The following is a 17,380-nucleotide window of genomic DNA, read 5'->3' on the forward strand; positions in this document are numbered from 1 at the left end:
CGATATACAGTTTGACAATATAACATGTCAAATATCCGACAAACAAATTATTCTGATTTTTAAATTGTAGCATCCTTGTTATTCTCGCATTAATTTGTACAAGTTGAAAAATGTGCATGTTTTTGTTTCCCCACTTTGTACAATTTGACAAATTGAAAACATAAACTTGCAGACCAACTGATTTCTAAATTGTATTTGTTGGGGTCGTACCTAATGGGGCCGGGCACAGTAGGACCAGTGTGGCAATTTTACAATATCATACAAATACAGTGTCATGTTTGTCACAAAAAAATAAAAAGGAAAAATCATCGTTTTTCTACTCTCAAACTATTGGCATCTCTCAGTGTCTCCGTCGTCTTCTGATTTTCCTCCGAATCGGAGAAGAAAGGCAACCAAATCATGGTCCTCCGAATTCGTGGTTTTTTTTTATTCTTCCCGGCGCTCCTTACGCGTACTGCAGCCTGAGCGCGCGGCGCTCTCGATTGATTCCGTGGTCTGATCTTCCGCGAATCGCAATCCGACGGTGGCGATGGCGTCGACGCAGAACCAGTCGGCGAATGTGGATCTCTTCGATGCGTATTTCCGACGGGCCGATTTGGACCGCGATGGCCGGATTAGTGGCAATGAAGCCGTCGCTTTCTTCCAGGGCTCTGGTTTCCCAAACAGGTCCTTGCGCAGGTACTCCCCCTATATATATGTATATGCTTGTGTATATATGTATAATTGGATGTGTGTGTATGATTATATTTGTGTTCCGAATCAGATTGATTTTGAATTTGTAGTCTAATTGTAGTTGAAGTGGTAAATGTGAGCTCGGGATGTCTTAATTCTCTTATGTAAGCTGAGATTTTTATTTCGTGTTAGTATAAATGCGGAATTGATGTTCAAATGGTAGAAAATAAGTAGATGAAGAATTGATACTACAGTTAGTGAGGTTGAGAGAGTTATGTTATCAGGTCATTAATATACCTCCTGGCGTGGTGTGTTAATTAATGTCTATGTTTATGATATAAAGGCAAATTTCAAGATGCCCATGGACTTGCGAATCAAGTTTTAATGATAATAAATAGGGTATTACACACTTGTCCATAACTTGCACTTTGAAGATACCAAAATAATAAAAGCCTTGCCTATTTGTTGTCTTATTTCTTGGACAGACAAGTGAGCTCTCAAAGTACAAATTTTTCATAAAGTTTTTCCTAATTCTATTGGATAATGATACTTAGGATTTGTTGGATTAAAAGTCCGAATCATCTTCAATTCCACTGGCTTCAGACCCATGTTCATCACTTTCATTTGCTTCAGGCTCATCTCCACCTTTGGAATCATCATCTTGTCTTGTTTCTTCTTCTACTTTTGTTTCCCTCGGCATGAAGACATGATCAAATTTGAGCAGTAGCATTTCATGTATCTTAGCATTTCTTGTATTTGTAAGAATTCAACGCTTTTTTAAACTATCATGGATAAGTACCCAAATTTGGCCTCTTGTACATGTTTTTTTCTTCACTGTTTTGAACTATTAAAAGTTAAACAGGAAGGCATGGAACTGTCATTATACTGTTGTATCCCAAAACCGAATTCTTTGGTCGGAACCCTAAATCCATGCTTATTTCAGGAATCGTAAGTTCAATCGGTAGTCCACTGCCCCTGATTTTGGTGCTCCAAAATCCAATTTTCCTCTTTCATTGGGGAAGAAGATGGGGATTAGAAATTTAGGATGTCGTATGATGTTCATAGAGGAAGCATTTAGTACTAGACTCAAACCCACGTTATCCTGAATGATTGGGCGTAGGTGACCGATGTTTTTGAAAAGTTTGGATGTCAGAAATTAGGATTATAATCTGCTTAACTCATTTCTTTACTCAAAAGATTTTTCATTTTTCATTAACAAACGATAACCAGTAACTATATTACAAGGCAAAATGGTAAAGGAAAACCCCAATTTGACGGTTTCTCTTCCAATAACTTTGTATATGTTCCTGTGTCCATCAGTTGTATTTAGATTTGAAGTTGTTCAGGCAGAACCAACTCTGAGCCCTTTTCAGCAATCGAGCATCGACTGGAAGACTTGCTGAGTGTTACAGTACCTGTATCAGTATCAATATCCGAACCATCTATACAGAGTGAAATTTCAATTTCACACAGGTCACTTGCATTAGATGTCCTTTCAGCTGAAGCACCACTTGAAGATATCCCATTTGCAGTAGGGGAAAGCACTTCAGGTTGTTGAATGCTACTAATGTTTCCCTGTTTGAGTTGCTTAGTCTTCCCAATAACCTTTCTCCTCGTCTGTCCAGATGTAATCCACGAAGATAACCCCACAGCTCCAAGTAGCGGCAGCACAATACGATAATCTTGTGTCAATTCAAAAAGCAACAGACTCCTGCAAGACTAGCACCCATTCCAACCTGAAAATGGAATCTCTCCGATTGTCAACTCCATCCAGATTTTGGGATACCTTCAGAATTTAGCAGACAAATACCAGAAACCATATTCAGTAAAGGCAAATCACATTACCAGGAGCACGTAAATACTCCGAGATCACATACTGATGCCATAGTCAATTGCAGAAATTATTTAAAATAAAAGAACCATTTTTTGTTCACTAGGCACATAAGTTTTTATATATATCATTTTGAAGAATCAACAGATAATTGATAGTGTACCAGCAGGTGAGCGGAAGTCATAGTATGGGACCTTAAAGGCTGGTTCAGAACAAAGACCAGCTTCTGAAACTGCAGAAGCTATCACAGCACTAAGTATGACCATAGAAGTGGTATTCACAAGTGAAATGGATGAGGAATTAGGTGGTGATGGACTCCACGGGCATACATGTATTGATAATGGCAGCATAGATATACACAAAACTGAATACCAACCAGAACCAACTCCAGCAGCCCCACCTAGCAAAATTTCAGATAAAAGCTCAAAACTTTGCAATCAAGCAAGAAAAGGAAAAATGGAGAATTGAGTTATGGATAAAAATCAAACATACAGAGTAGTTGAAGAGGACGACGCCGATTCGGGTGAGCAGACCCACCAAGCTCGACGACAGCACTATCGTCCAGTTCCCTCGGCCACGGCCTTGTACTCTGTTTTCATTTTCCCCTTCTTCTTGTTCTTCTGCTTTTTCATCGTCATCGTTTTGTTGTTTTTGTTGCTGGGTTTGTTGGTTTTGAGGGAGGGAGAAAGGAGGTCTGAGAGTCAGATCTCTGCAATCTTCATCTTCCACTTCTTCTCCTTCTTCTTGTACCCAGCACTGGCATTTTTGGTGTTGATTGTTCTGGTTTGGGTGTTTGATGTGGGAGAGAATAGGAGGAGGGTTTTACCCGGCGGTGATGAGGACGGAGGAGGTGGAGAGGCCAGGGGACATAAATGGAGGTGGAAGTGGGCGTTGGGGAAGCGCCGTATGCAGCCCAGGCCTCCCATTAGCTGCTACACCAGTTGAGCCAACTGTTCAGTCCAATCACGACCAAGTAATGGATAAATGTCTGACAAAATAATTAAGTAATATTCATATTAATATAAAATAATATACCCTAATTTCCTTTTCTTTTCGTATTTACCAAATCAAGAGTTATCTTTTAATGGTAACTTATTAAATATAGTCCAAACGACACTTGGTATATCAGATCGTGTTTTCGATATATTGAAAAATGCTCAACTTTATTATTTATGTTGTAACACCAAATATTCAATTAGAATCCAAGTTATGTCTGTATTCATAACCTACAGTTTATGCACATATGAGCAACTATTCTTAACATTTGCAAATAAGGTGGAACTATTCATGCTAAAAAATAGTTAGGAGCACATAAATCGACATGTACTTGATAAAATTCGAGAAATTCGTCTCGGTAATTGAGACATTTGCTACAATTGAGAACAAAAGAAGATCTCACAATGGAGTTGCACACTTCAATCCAGAGTGGTCAACGACATACACCAAACTAACATATACACTTATAAAAAAAAAAAGGAAACTAGACAAGGTAGTAGCTCCAATTAAGAATGCATTACATTATGTGTTAATGTTTACTAATTACATCAATTATTAGGCCGGTCCTTTGATTTTGATCCGAAACATAGTACTACTTCAAAGATCCCCAATGTTTTGTTTTAAAGAAAACTAACGAAAAGTTAAAAAAAACTTAAGTTTTAATGAAAAATGACAAATAAAGGTGTAGTGAATAGTACTAGGAAAATATAAAAATGTGGTTTTTCGTTAAAAGCGAACAATACCGGGAGTGTTTCGTTAAAACTTCCTTTATTTAATAGACCTTTCCATGCACATCATGTAATGCAAGAAGTTTTAGGGACTGATTAAATAGCGAAAATGAGGCGATCACAAAAAGGATCAATCAAAATGCCTTAATTGTACCAACTAATGAAGTTATTTAAAGGGTTTATAATCATATTTTAGAACACTAATCATTGATCGTCTCTTTAAAGAAGAAGAGGACGTGAAACCGACAAAACGCGAACACAACACCGTTGTCGACATAAGCTGCTTGTTGGCCGTGATAAGAGTAGTTAATCTATATGGGTGTGTATACATTATTAATTAGGTTTCCTATTTAGACGGATTTACAGAACGATGCCTAAATGTACAGCTGCGAATTATAATATGATAATATAGCATATCAAATATCCGACAAACAAATGGCTCTGATTTATAAATTGTAGCTTCCTTCTCAATCTCGCATTAATTTGTACCTTTCTATATGTGCATGTTTTTGTTTCTCTACTTTGTACAAGTTGACAAATCAAAAACATAAACTTGCTAACCAACTCTGATTTCTAAATTGTATTTGTTGTGGTAGTACCTAATGGGCCGGGCTCATGAGGACCAGTGGCAATTTTGAATATCACACAAATACAGTACCATTTTTGTCACAAAAAATGGAAACAAAAAATCAATTAACGACAATCGTTTTTCTAACTCAAACTATCGGCATCTCTCAGTGTCTCCGTCGTCTTCTGATTTTCCCCGAGAAGAAAGGTAACCTAATTGAGTAATGGATAAAAATCAAACATACATAGTACTACTTCTAAATTGATCCGAAACATAGTACTACTTCTAAATTGATCCGAAACATAGTACTACTTCAAAGATCCCCAATGTTTTATTTAATAGACCTTTTCACGCACATCATGTAATGCAAGAAGTTTCAGGGATTAGTTAAATAGTGAAAATGAGGCGATCACAAAAGGGATCAATCAAAATGCCTTAATTGTACCAACTAATGAAGTTATTTAAACGGTTTATAATCATATTTTAGAACACTAATCATTGATCGTCTCCTTAAAGAAGAAGAGGACGTGAAACCGACGAACGTGAACTCAACACCGTCGTGGACATGAGCTGCTTGTTGGCCATGATAAGAGTAGTTAATCTATATGGGTGTGTATAGATTATCAATTATGTTTCCTCTTTAGACGGATTTACATAACGATGCATATATGTACAACTATGATTTACAGTATGACAATATAACATATCAAATATCCGACAAACAAATGACTCTGATTTCTAAATTACAGCTTCCTCCTCAATCTCGCATTAATTTGTACCTTTCTATATGTGCACGTTTTTGTTTCCCCACTTTGTACAAGTTGACAAATCGAAAACATAAACTTGCTAACCAACTCTGATTTCTAAATTGTATTTGTTGTGGTAGTACCTAATGGGCCGGGCTCATGAGGACCAGTGGCAATTTTGAAATATCACAATAAATACAGTACCATTTTGGTCACAAAAAATAAAAACGAAAAATCGATTAACGACAATCGTTTTTCTACCTCAAACTATTGGCTCTCTCCGTCGCCTTCTGATTTACCTCCTAATCGGATAAGAAAGGCAACCAAATCCTGGTCCTCCGAATTCGTGGTTTTCTGTTTCTTCCGGCGCTCCTCACGCGTACGGCAGCCTGAGAGCGAGGCGCTCTCGATTGATTCCATGGTCTGATTTTCCGCGAATCGCAATCCGACCGTGGGGATGGCGTCGATGCAGAACCAATCGGCGCATGTGGATCTCTTCGATGCGTATTTCCGATGGGCCGATTTAGACTGCGATGGCCGGATTAGTGGCAATGAAGCCGTTGCTTTCTTCCAGGGCTCTGGTCTCCCCAAACAGGTCCTTGCGCAGGTACTCTCTCTCTATATATATGTATATGATTGTGTATATATGTATAATTGGATGTGTGTGTGTATGATTATATTTTTGTAATTATAGTGGTTGATCGGAACTCCGCCGTGTAAGTTTATCTTACATTGCCTGTCCCAAGCCCGGATAAAGGAGGAGGGGGAGGGCGTCAGGTAGTCGACAGCCGACACTCCATGATTACGTCAAATCCTTATGAAAATGAATCCAGAACAAAATCGCGCTAAAGCTAGGGCGTCACCCGTAAGTGGCGCGTTGTGTGGCCCGAGCACAGTGATAAGTGAGCAAGGGTCGCTGTATCTCCATCGGCACCCGGATGCAGTGTTAAATGAGCAAGGGGGCTATAGAAACTTCTTTTCGAACGACTCCACTCAAAGTTGTTTGGGAGCATATGCTCCTATCAACTTTACACGGGACACACAAAAGAAGTACTTTGATCCTATTAGAAAGGGAAGGGTGAAGAAGATAGGACAGAAGGGTAGAGTTCAAGAGAGCAAAATGCGTTTAGGAACGTGGAATATAGGAACCTTGACGGGAAAATCTATGGAAGTAGTAGAAGTTATGGTGAGGAGAAGGATAAATATTATGTGCCTACAAGAAACTAAGTGGGTTGGTCGTAAGGCAAAAGATCTAGAAAACTCAGGGTTTAAACTTTGGTATTCGGGCACAAATAGAACGAGAAACGGTGTTGGCATCATCGTGGACAAGACCTTGACATAAGATGTTGTAGATGTCAAGAGGGTAGGAGATAGAATCATGGCAATCAAGATTGTAATAGGACAAGAACTTATCAATGTGATTAGTGCGTACGCACCTCAAGTAGGGTTGGATACGAGTTCGAAGGAGAAATTTTGGGAAGACCTTGGAGACTTGGTGCAAGGAATTGCTCAGACGGAGAAGTTATTTATAGAAGGAGATTTAAATGGACACGTGGGCAGGGAGACAGGCAACTATGGAGGTTTTCATGGTGGCCATGGTTTTGGGGAGAGAAACGAGGATGGGGAAGCTATCTTGGATTTTGCAATGGCATATGATCTCTTCTTAGCCAACACCTTCTTTAAGAAGAGAGAAGAACATGTGATCACCTACAAGAGTGGGTCGTCAAAAACACAAATAGATTTTCTTCTAATGAGGAAAGGGGATCGTATAACTTGTAAGGATTGCAAAGTTATACCAGGAGAGAGCGTGGCTAATCAACATCGCTTGTTGGTGATGGATGTACATATCAAAAGAGTGAGAAAAAAGAACAAGACTTGGAAGTGCCCAAGGACTAGATGGTGGAATCTAAAAGAAGTAAAACAAGCAATTTTCAAAGAGAAAGTAATCACCCAGTGTGTGTGGGATAGAGAGGGGGAAGCTAACCAAATGTGGGATTCCATGGCTAGTTGTATCCGAAAAGTAGCAAAAGAGGTATTAGGAGAGTCCAAGGGCTTTGCCCCACACTAAAAGGAATCTTGGTGGTGGAATGAGGATGTACAAACAAAGGTGAAGGCTAAGAAGGAATGTTGTAAAGCCTTATACAAGGATAGGACCGATGAAAATGGTGAAAGGTATAGAAAAGCGAAGCAAGAGGCGAAGAAAGCTGTGAGAGAAGCTAAGTTAGTGGCTTATGACGATATGTATAAGCGACTAGATACCAAAGAAGGAGAGTTGGATATCTATAAACGAGCTAGAGCAAGGGGAAAGAAGACAAGGGACCTAAACCAAGTGAGGTGCATCAAGGATGAGGATGGAAAGGTTCTTGCTACAGAGAACGCGGTTAAAGACAGATGGAAATGTTATTTTCATAATCTTTTCAATGAAGGACATGAAATGAGTGCTTCTTTAGGGGAGTTGAGTAACTCAGAAGAGTGTAGAAACTACTCTTTTTATCGTAGAATCCGGAAGGAAAAAGTGGTTGTAGCTTTGAAGAAGATGAAGCATAGAAAAGCAGTAGGCCCAGACGATATACCAATCGAAGTGTGCAAAGTTTTGGGAGAGACATGTATAACATGGTTCACTGACCTTTTCAATAGGATTTTGAAAACGAAGAAGATGCCAAATGAGTGGCGAACGAGCACTTTGGTGCCTATCTACAAGAATAAGGGCGATGTACAAAATTGCATGAACTATAGGGGTATTAAGCTAATGAGTCATATAATGAAGCTCTGGGAGAGAGTCATTGAGCATAGATTGAGGCAAGAGACACGGGTTTCGGACAACCAATTCGGGTTCATGCCAGGGCGCTCAACCATGGAGACAATCTATCTCTTACGAAGATTGATGGAAAGATATAGAGATGGGAAAAAGGATTTACACATGGTCTTTATAGATTTGGAAAAAGCGTATGATAGGGTCCCAAGAGACATTCTTTGGAGGATTTTAGAGAAGAAAGGAGTACGAGTAGCATATATCCAAGCTATACAGGATATGTATGAAGGAGCAAAGACTGCCGTAAAAACTCATGAAGGACAAACCGAAAGCTTTCCCATAACTGTAGGATTACATCAAGGTTCATCCTTAAGTCCTTACCTTTTTGCGTTGGTAATGGATGAGTTAACAAGACATATTCAAGATGATATTCCTTGGTGTATGCTTTTCGCAGACGATATAGTGTTGATAGATGAAACTCAGGAAGGGGTAAATGCAAAGCTTAACCTTTGGAGAGAAGTGTTGGAATCTAAAGGTCTTCGCCTAAGCCAATCAAAGACAGAATATATGGAGTGCAAGTTCAGTGCAAATGAAGGCCAAAACGAGTTAGGGGTGAGGATCGGAGATCAAGAAATACCAAAGAGCGACCGTTTTCGTTACCTAGGATCTATCTTGCAAAAGAACGGAGAATTAGATGGAGATCTCAACCATAGAATACAAGCTGGATGGATGAAGTGGAAGAGTGCATCCGACGTGTTGTGTGACCGCCGTATGCCATTGAAGCTCAAGGGAAAATTTTATAGGATGGCAATAAGGCCGGCGATGCTGTATGGCACAGAATGTTGGGCGGTGAAGCATCAACACGTACACAAAATGGGTGTAGCGGAGATGAGGATGCTTTGTTGGATGTGTGGGCACACGAGAAATGATAATATTAGGAATGAGGATATCTGGGGTAAAGTAGGAGTAGCCGAAATTGAAGGAAAGATGAGAGAAAATCGGTTACGGTGGTTTGGACATGTGCAAAGAAGGCCTACTGACGCTCCGATTAGAAGATGCGACTATGGGACAGAGGTTCAGGGCCGAAGGGGTAGAGGAAGACCTAGGAAAACTTTGGAAGAGACCCTAAGAAAAGACTTAGAGTACTTGGATCTAACGGAGGACATGACACAGGACAGAACACAATGGCGTTCTAAGATTCATATAGCCGATCCCACTCAGTGACTTGGATTTTCCAAGTCTTAAACCGAGAAGTTTTCCTCACTCGGGAAATTAAGGGAACACTACCTCAACCTACATGCTTCACTCACAAAGCTTCAACATACAAGCTTCAACAAAAGAAAATTCAAAGAACTTAGCGAAGAAGGCTTTGGTGTATTTAACACAATACGTTGAAATGAAGGAAAGCTTATTTATTGATATCCCCGATAAGTTACAAATATGTACATATACTTGAGTCAAAATAAACAAACAAGAGGGAGCATTCACAAAGGTTGCTTAGGAGAAGTCTCAGCAGTCGGTAGAGCCTCAGAAAGAGAAGGCACCGGAGGGGGATCATTCGGAGCCTCAGTACTGGACAGAACCCTAGAAGGAGGAGGCATCAGAGGTTGATCATTTGGAGCATCATTACGCGGTACAGCCCCAGAAGACGAAGGCAATAAATGCCTTTGGAACAAACTCACAAATCTCTGATGATCAAGTAAAACCTGACCATCAGATTCCTTCATCTGGTCAAGCTTCCTCTTCATGTTTGTAGCATAGTCATGTGCGAGCCGGTGCAACTGTTTATTCTCATGCTTGAGCCCTCTAATCTCCTGTTTGAGACTCATCACTTTAGCCGCCAATGATTCAACTTGGCGGGTTCGAGCAAATAGGCGTTGGGCCATATTAGACACAGAACCTGCACATTGAACACTGAGAGCCAGAGAATCCTTAACAGCCAACTCATCAGACCATTTGGAAAGTAATATGTTATCTTTGGGAGTGAGAAGGTTCCTGGCCACTACCGCAGCGGGCATATCATTCTTCATCACGGAATCCCCAACGGTAAGAGGACCAGTAGGGGAGACGAAGGATGGGCGCCATATGTTGTCTGGAGAAGGCGGGGCTGCCTCTTCAACAAGGTTCTAGTCAAAACGACGGTCGGAGGGGCCAGACATTTTCAAAGGTGTTGAAGAGAGAAGAGGTCGGACAAATTAAGATCTTAGAAGTGCAAGAATGGAGCTTCTACTGGTGGATATTCAAGTGTGTTTTGGAACTTAATGTCAGCCCCTATAAAAATCTGCACTCGACGAAGCTTCAGAAATCGAAGAGGCGTCTGCTCAGAAATCGAAGAGGCGTTTGCTTTCTCAAATGCTGGGCTGCTCAGAGACCACGAGGGTCGATCTCAGAAATCGAAGAGGCGTTTGCTTTCTCAAAAGCTGGGCTGCTCAAAGACCACGATGGCCGATCTCAGAAATCGAAGAGGCTTGCTTTCTCAAAAGCTGGGCTGCTCAGAGACCACGAGGGCCGATCTCAGAAATCGAAGAGGCACCTACTTTTCCAGCCTTGTCAGCACCTGTCACACGCACACTCAGCTTTGCGGAAATTATGGGCATTCTGTCGAAGATTTCTGGCGAAGTAGAAAGCACATGAATCGTACTGTTCAATCACCAACTTCCCACACGCAACAGTAGCTCATGGGTACCACAGATAACTTTGCCAAAGTTCTCTGACAAAGTTGAGACACGTGAAGCTTGCAGCTCCCACTACATCGCTCTGACCAAGAAGGGTAAAAGAATAGCAAAGAAACAACACTAACAAAGTTTAGACACATAAATTTTGAAGGTCTAGCTACCATATTATTACCCACAAAGGTAAAGGAACAGTACCACTGCTGGATAATTGGAAAGTCCCGGTGTGTCAACCTCTGTGCTTCGTGGCAAGGTAGACTAGCAAACATGCCCAACCTTTACTCACATTCGAGAAAACACTCCCAACAAGATTGCTTGCTCCAAAATCGAAGAGGCACCGCCTTCCGAATCTCGAGAGCCAGACTCCCAACATGATTACTTTCTCAAAAATCGAAGAGAGGGTAAAGGAACAGTACTACTCCTGGATAATTGGAAAATCCCTGTGTGTCAACCTCTGTGCTTCGTGGCAAGGTAGACTAGCAAACATGCCCAACCTTTACTCACATTCGAGAAAACACTCCCAACAAGATTGCTTGCTCCAAAATCGAAGAGGCACCGCCCTCCGAATCTCGAGAGCCAGACTCCCAACATGATTACTTTCTCAAAAATCAAAGAGAGGGTAAAGGAACAGTACCACTGCTGGATAATTGGAAAGTCCCTGTGTGTCAACCTCTGTGCTTCGTGGCAAGGTAGACTAGCAAACATGCCCAACTTTTACTCACATTCGAGAAAACACTCCCAACAAGATTGCTTGCTCCAAAATCGAAGAGGCACCGCCCTCCGAATCTCGAGAGCCAGACTCCCAACATGATTACTTTCTCAAAAATCGAAGAGACACCGCTCTCCGAATCTCGAGAACCAGACCCCTAGCAAGATTGCTTTCTCAAAAATCGAAGAGGCATCGTTCTCCGAATCTCGAGAGCCAGATCCCCGACAGGATTGCTTGTTCAAAAACCGAAGAGGCACCACTTTCCCAACTTCAAGAGCTGGATCTCCTTGGATAAAGCTTGTCTGTAATCTTCACACGCAACATCAGCTTTCCAGATACCACAGACCACTTTTTCGAAGTGCTCTGACAGAGTTAAAACATGTGAAGCTGGCAGCTCCCACTACCGTGCTATGACCAAGCAGGGTAAAGGAATAGCATTATTACTTGATGTTAGGGAGACTCCTATATATGTCGACCTCCATCCCCAACGGACAGGCAGACCTGCAAAAATGCTCAACCTTTCCTCTTATCTGAGAGGGCACTCCCAACGAAGCCTTTCGAAATATTCAGCTTTCTTTCCCCCCGATAACACCTCTGTAAACAAGCTATACTAGAGCAAGAATATCTCATATCATCAGGGTTAAAAGCAAGAGTATCCCATATCATGCTTTTTCCCTGTCTTTTCCTTTGGCCTTGTTCTTACCTGCAAGACAAGGAGAAAGAGAGCAATCAGTCAGCACTTGGAATCAAGCTTCCAGCCAGGAACTGACTGCCTGGAACCCCTTACCTGATTACTTACGTAGCATTGCTCTCGAGTACTCATCTTCAACATCTTACGCTTCCAGGGAAGATACCGCATCTGCCTGAGGAACAGATAGGGCAAGTGAGAAGGATACAAGGAAGCATGTAGAGACAAGCGTAACAGCACACGTACCGATACATCCACTACTCTGTTAAAAGCAAAAGTATCCTATATCAGCAGGGTCGAACGTACTCTAGATTTGATGGACTTGTTTTGACCCTCAAATTCTTCAGTCGGCCTTATACTCTGGAGGAAACCAGAAAACCCTCCAGCTCAGTTCAAGAATAAGCCTGTGGAAAGTTACTTCTTCAAAAGCAAAAGTATCCCATATCATCTCTTCTCATTTTTCTTCTCTTTATCCTTCATGCTGCCTGCAAGATAGGGAGAATGTGAACAATCAGTTGGAGCTCTGATTGCTTACCTTGTCTGTCACCTCTTTCAGCAGATCCCCTAGCTCGGCGACTTGGGGGACTCTTACTACATGGTTTGTATCGCGCTTGACCAAGCCTGAAACTACAAGTAAGCTTCAAGTGAAATTGATACATTACCTTGTGCATCTCCACCAGTTACAGATACCACCCCTGGATGGAGGAAGAGTACTTCCAGAGAAGATGCCACATCTACCTATGAGACAAATAAGGCAAGTCAAGATGATACCACACTCCGGTACTTAGAAGTTTCGTGGTTACGAGATCATTCTCCCACAATATTTTCTAATGTCATTTGTACTAAATCATTCGCTTGTACTCACTAAATGAGAGCTTGAACCTATGTACTTGTGTAAACCCTTCACAATTAATGAGAACTCCTCTATTCCGTGGACGTAGCCAATCTGGGTGAACCACGTACATCTTGTGTTTGCTTTCCTATCTCTATCCATTTATATACTTATCCACACTAATGACCGGAGCAATCTAGCGAAGATCACAAAAAGTGACCGTTTTCGTTACCTGGGATCTATCTTGCAAGAGAATGGAGACTTAGATGGAGATCTCAACCATAGAATACAAGCTGGATGGATGAAGTGTAAGAGTGGATCCGGCGTGTTGTGTGACCGTCGTAGGCCACTGAAGCTCAAGGGAAAATTTTATAGGACTGCAATAAGGCCGCGATGTTGTATGGTACAGAATGTTGGGCGGTGAAGCATCAACACGTACACAAAATAGGTGTAGCGGAGATGAGGATGCTTCGTGGGATGTATGGGCACACGAGAAAGGATAAGATTGGGAATGAGGATATCTGGGGTAAAGTAGGAGTAGCCAAAATTGAAGGAAATATGAGAGAAAATCGGTTCCGGTGGTTTGGACATGTGCAAAGAAGGCCTACTGACGCTCCGGTTCGAAAATGTGACTACGGGACAGAGGTTCAAGGCCGAAGGGGTAGAGGAAGACCTAGGAAAACTTTGGAAGAGACCCTAGGAAAAGACTTGAGTACTTGGATCTAACGGAGGACATGACACAAAATCGAGCGCAATGGCGTTCTAGGATTCATATAGCCGACCCCACTTAGTGGGAAAAGACTTTGTTGTTGTTGTTGTTGTTGCTGTAGTGGTTGATCGGGATTTGATGGTGGTGGAACTGTGTTCCGAATCAGATTGATTTTGAATTTTTAGTCTATTTGTAGTCTATTTTTATTCTCTTATATCTAAGCTGAGATTTTTATTTTATGTTAGTATAAATGCGGAATTTATGTTCAAATGGTAGAAAATAAGTGAGGTTGAGAGAGTTATGTTATCAGGTCATTAATATACCTTCTGGTGTTTATGACCCAAAGATTGATCAAGGATTGTTTATTACAGTAGAATTGTGCAGTAGTGAAAACCTGCAGCATAAGATGACTATGGAGTAGTTAGGATTGTCGCATACAGGTGAAATGTTCTTGGGTCAGGAATTTCCGTATAAAATGATAACCAGGGGCATATTATGTTAAATATTGATTATATGAATGCACTTTCTTATTAGCTTGAATTGCTGAACATAACAGGCTCAATCAAGCATATTTTTCTGCGAGATGCCTAGCTGCTGGATGTTCATTCGTTGCATGATGTGTTCGTATTTTGATGTAAAAACTTACATATGCCATAGATATTTTGTAGATATAAAATTTAATTTGTGATTGGCAGTAATCTTTTGCTGGCCAATTGACATACGAACATCCATAAATATATACTATTGAATTGAGTCATGTCTAAATGTGCAGTCTGGATTGATAGAATGACTACCCATCATGCCACATTATCTTTGATGGAGCGATTTAGGGAGGGACGCCCTCTTCCAGCAGTGCTACCAAGCAATGTTATGTTTGATTTATCCAATATTTTTCAACCTGCAAATAATTACTCCAATGCTGGCAATGTAGCCTGGAACTTCGCCTATGTCTTACATGGCCGGTCCCAAGCCCGGATAAAGGAGGAGGGGGAGGGCTTCAGGTAGTCGACAACCGGCACTCCATGATCACGTCGAATCCTTATGAAAATGAATCCAGAACAAAATCGCGCTAAAGCTAGGGCGTCACCCGTAAGTGGCGCGCTGTGTGGCCCGAGCACAGTGATAAGTGAGCAAGGGTCGCTGTATCTCCATCGGCACCCGGATGCAGTGTTAAATGAGCAAGGGGGCCATAGAAACTTCTTTTCGAACGACTCCACTCAAAGTTGTTTGGGAGCATATGCTCCTATCAACTTTACCCGGGACACACAAAAGAAGTACTTTGATCCTATTAGACGGGGGAGGGTGAAGAAGCTAGGACAGAAGGGTAGAGTTCAAGAGAGCAAAATGCGTTTAGGAACGTGGAATATAGGAACCTTAACGGGAAAATCTATGGAAGTAGTGGAAGTTATGGTGAGGAGAAGGATAAATATTATGTGCCTACAAGAAACTAAGTGGGTTGGTAGTAAGGCAAAGGATCTAGAAAACTCAGGGTTTAAACTTTGGTATTCGGGCACAAATAGAACGAGAAACGGTGTTGGCATCATCGTGGACAAGACCTTGGTACAAGATGTTGTAGATGTCAAGAGGGTAGGAGATAGAATCATGGCAATCAAGATTGTAATAGGACAAGAACTTATCAATGTGATTAGTGCGTACGCACCTCAAGTAGGGTTGGATACGAGTTCGAAGGAGAAATTTTGGGAAGATCTTGGAGACTTGGTGCAAGGAATTGCTCAGACGGAGAAGTTATTTATAGGAGGAGATTTAAATGGACACGTGGGCAGGGAGACAGGCAACTATGGAGGTTTTCATGGTGGCCATGGTTTTGGGGAGAGAAACGAGGATGGGGAAGCTATCTTGGATTTTGCAATGGCATATGATCTTTTCTTAGCCAACACCTTCTTTAAGAAGAGAGAAGAACATGTGATCACCTACAAGAGTGGGTCGTCAAAAACACAAATAGATTTTCTTCTAATAAGGAAAGGGGATCGTATAACTTGTAAGGATTGCAAAGTTATACCAGGAGAGAGCGTGGCTAATCAACATCGCTTGTTGGTGATGGATGTACATATCAAAAGAGTAAGACAAAAGAACAAGACATGGAAGTGCCCAAGGACTAGATGGTGGAATCTAAAAGAAGAAAAACAAGCCATTTTCAAAGAGAAGGTAATCACCCAATGTGTGTGGGATAGAGAGGGGGAAGCTAGCCAAATGTGGGATTCCATGGCTAGTTGTATCCGAAAAGTAGCAAAAGAGGTATTAGGAGAGTCCAAGGGCTTTGCCCCACACCAAAAGGAATCTTGGTGGTGGAATGAGGAGGTACAAACAAAGGTGAAGGCTAAGAAGGAATGTTGTAAAGCCTTATACAAGGAAATGATCGATGAAAATGGTGAAAGGTATAGAAAAGCGAAGCAAGAGGCGAAGAAAGCTGTCAGAGAAGCTAAGTTAGCGGCTTACGACGATATGTATAAACGACTAGATACCAAAGAAGGAGAGTTGGATATCTATAAACTATCTAGAGCAAGGGAAAAGAAGACAAGAGACCTAAACCAAGTGCGGTGTATCAAGGATGAGGATGGAAAGGTTCTTGCTACAGAGAACGCGGTTAAAGACAGATGGAGAGGTTATTTTCATAATCTTTTCAATGAAGGACATGAAATGAGTGCTTCTTTAGGGGAGTTGAGTAACTCAGAAGAGTGTAAAAACTACTCTTTTTATCGTCGAATCCGGAAGGAAGAAGTGGTTGTAGCTTTGAAGAAGATGAAGCATAAAAAAGCAATAGGCCCAGACGATATACCAATCGAAGTGTGGAAACCTTTGGGAGAGACAGGTATAACATGGCTCACTGACCTTTTCAATAGGATTTTGAAAACGAAGAAGATGCCAAATGAGTGGCGAACGAGCACTTTGGTGCCTATCTACAAGAATAAGGGCGACGTACAAAATTGCATGAACTATAGGGGTATTAAGCTAATGAGTCATACAATGAAGCTCTGGGAGAGAGTCATTGAGCATAGATTGAGGCAAGAGACACGGGTTTCGGACAACCAATTCGGGTTCATGCCAGGGCGCTCAACCATGGAGGCAATCTATCTCTTACGAAGATTGATGGAAAGATATAGAGATGGGAAAAAGGATTTACACATGGTCTTTATAGATTTGGAAAAAGCGTATGATAGGGTCCCAAGAGACATTCTTTGGAGGATTTTAGAGAAGAAAGGAGTACGAGTAGCATATATCCAAGCTATAAAGGATATGTATGAAGGAGCAAAGACTGCCGTAAGAACTCATGAAGGACAAACCGAAAGCTTTCCCATAACTGTAGGATTACATCAAGGCTCATCCTTAAGTCCTTACCTTTTTGCGTTGGTAATGGATGAGTTAACAGGACATATTCAAGATGATATTCCTTGGTGTATGCTTTTCGTAGACGATATAGTGTTGATAGATGAAACTCAGGAAGGGGTAAATGCAAAG

General features: G+C 41.3%; 2 protein-coding genes and 1 long non-coding RNA gene across 7 annotated transcripts in view; 1 reads left to right on the forward strand and 2 right to left on the reverse strand.

Moving 5' to 3' along the window:
* Window positions 1–17,380, reverse strand: part of LOC126621402 (uncharacterized) — a 50,391-nt gene that overhangs the window by 31,353 nt on the left and 1,658 nt on the right. Inside the window, exon 2 of one of the 3 annotated variants that reach the window (XR_007622903.1) lies at window positions 9,406–10,193. Coding sequence is in view for 2 of the 3 variants with exons in the window: in XM_050289909.1 (XP_050145866.1) it covers window positions 9,778–9,999 (222 nt within the window). In the remaining variant the exon portion in view is untranslated. Of the gene's footprint in view, window positions 1–9,236; window positions 10,194–17,380 lie in introns of those variants that run through there. The other 2 variants (XM_050289910.1, XM_050289909.1) reach the window with 2 other exon arrangements.
* The window catches only part of LOC126621423 (uncharacterized), a 36,744-nt gene continuing 19,610 nt past the window's right edge, over window positions 247–17,380 (forward strand). Inside the window, exons 1-4 of one of the 3 annotated variants that reach the window (XR_007622934.1) lie at window positions 247–678; window positions 2,019–2,222; window positions 2,298–2,526; window positions 2,673–3,745. Coding sequence is in view for 1 of the 3 variants with exons in the window: in XM_050289946.1 (XP_050145903.1) it covers window positions 558–678; window positions 2,019–2,222; window positions 2,298–2,353 (381 nt within the window). In the remaining 2 variants the exon portion in view is untranslated. The other 2 variants (XR_007622933.1, XM_050289946.1) reach the window with 2 other exon arrangements.
* On the reverse strand, window positions 4,651–5,723 carry LOC126621441 (uncharacterized). Its single transcript, XR_007622965.1, has 2 exons — window positions 5,575–5,723; window positions 4,651–4,716 (listed from the first exon to the last, which is right to left on the reverse strand). It is a non-coding gene; the product is annotated as an uncharacterized LOC126621441 (long non-coding RNA).

This window comes from Malus sylvestris, chromosome 5, assembly GCF_916048215.2.
Source record: "Malus sylvestris chromosome 5, drMalSylv7.2, whole genome shotgun sequence".
Classification (NCBI taxonomy): domain Eukaryota; kingdom Viridiplantae; phylum Streptophyta; class Magnoliopsida; order Rosales; family Rosaceae; genus Malus; species Malus sylvestris.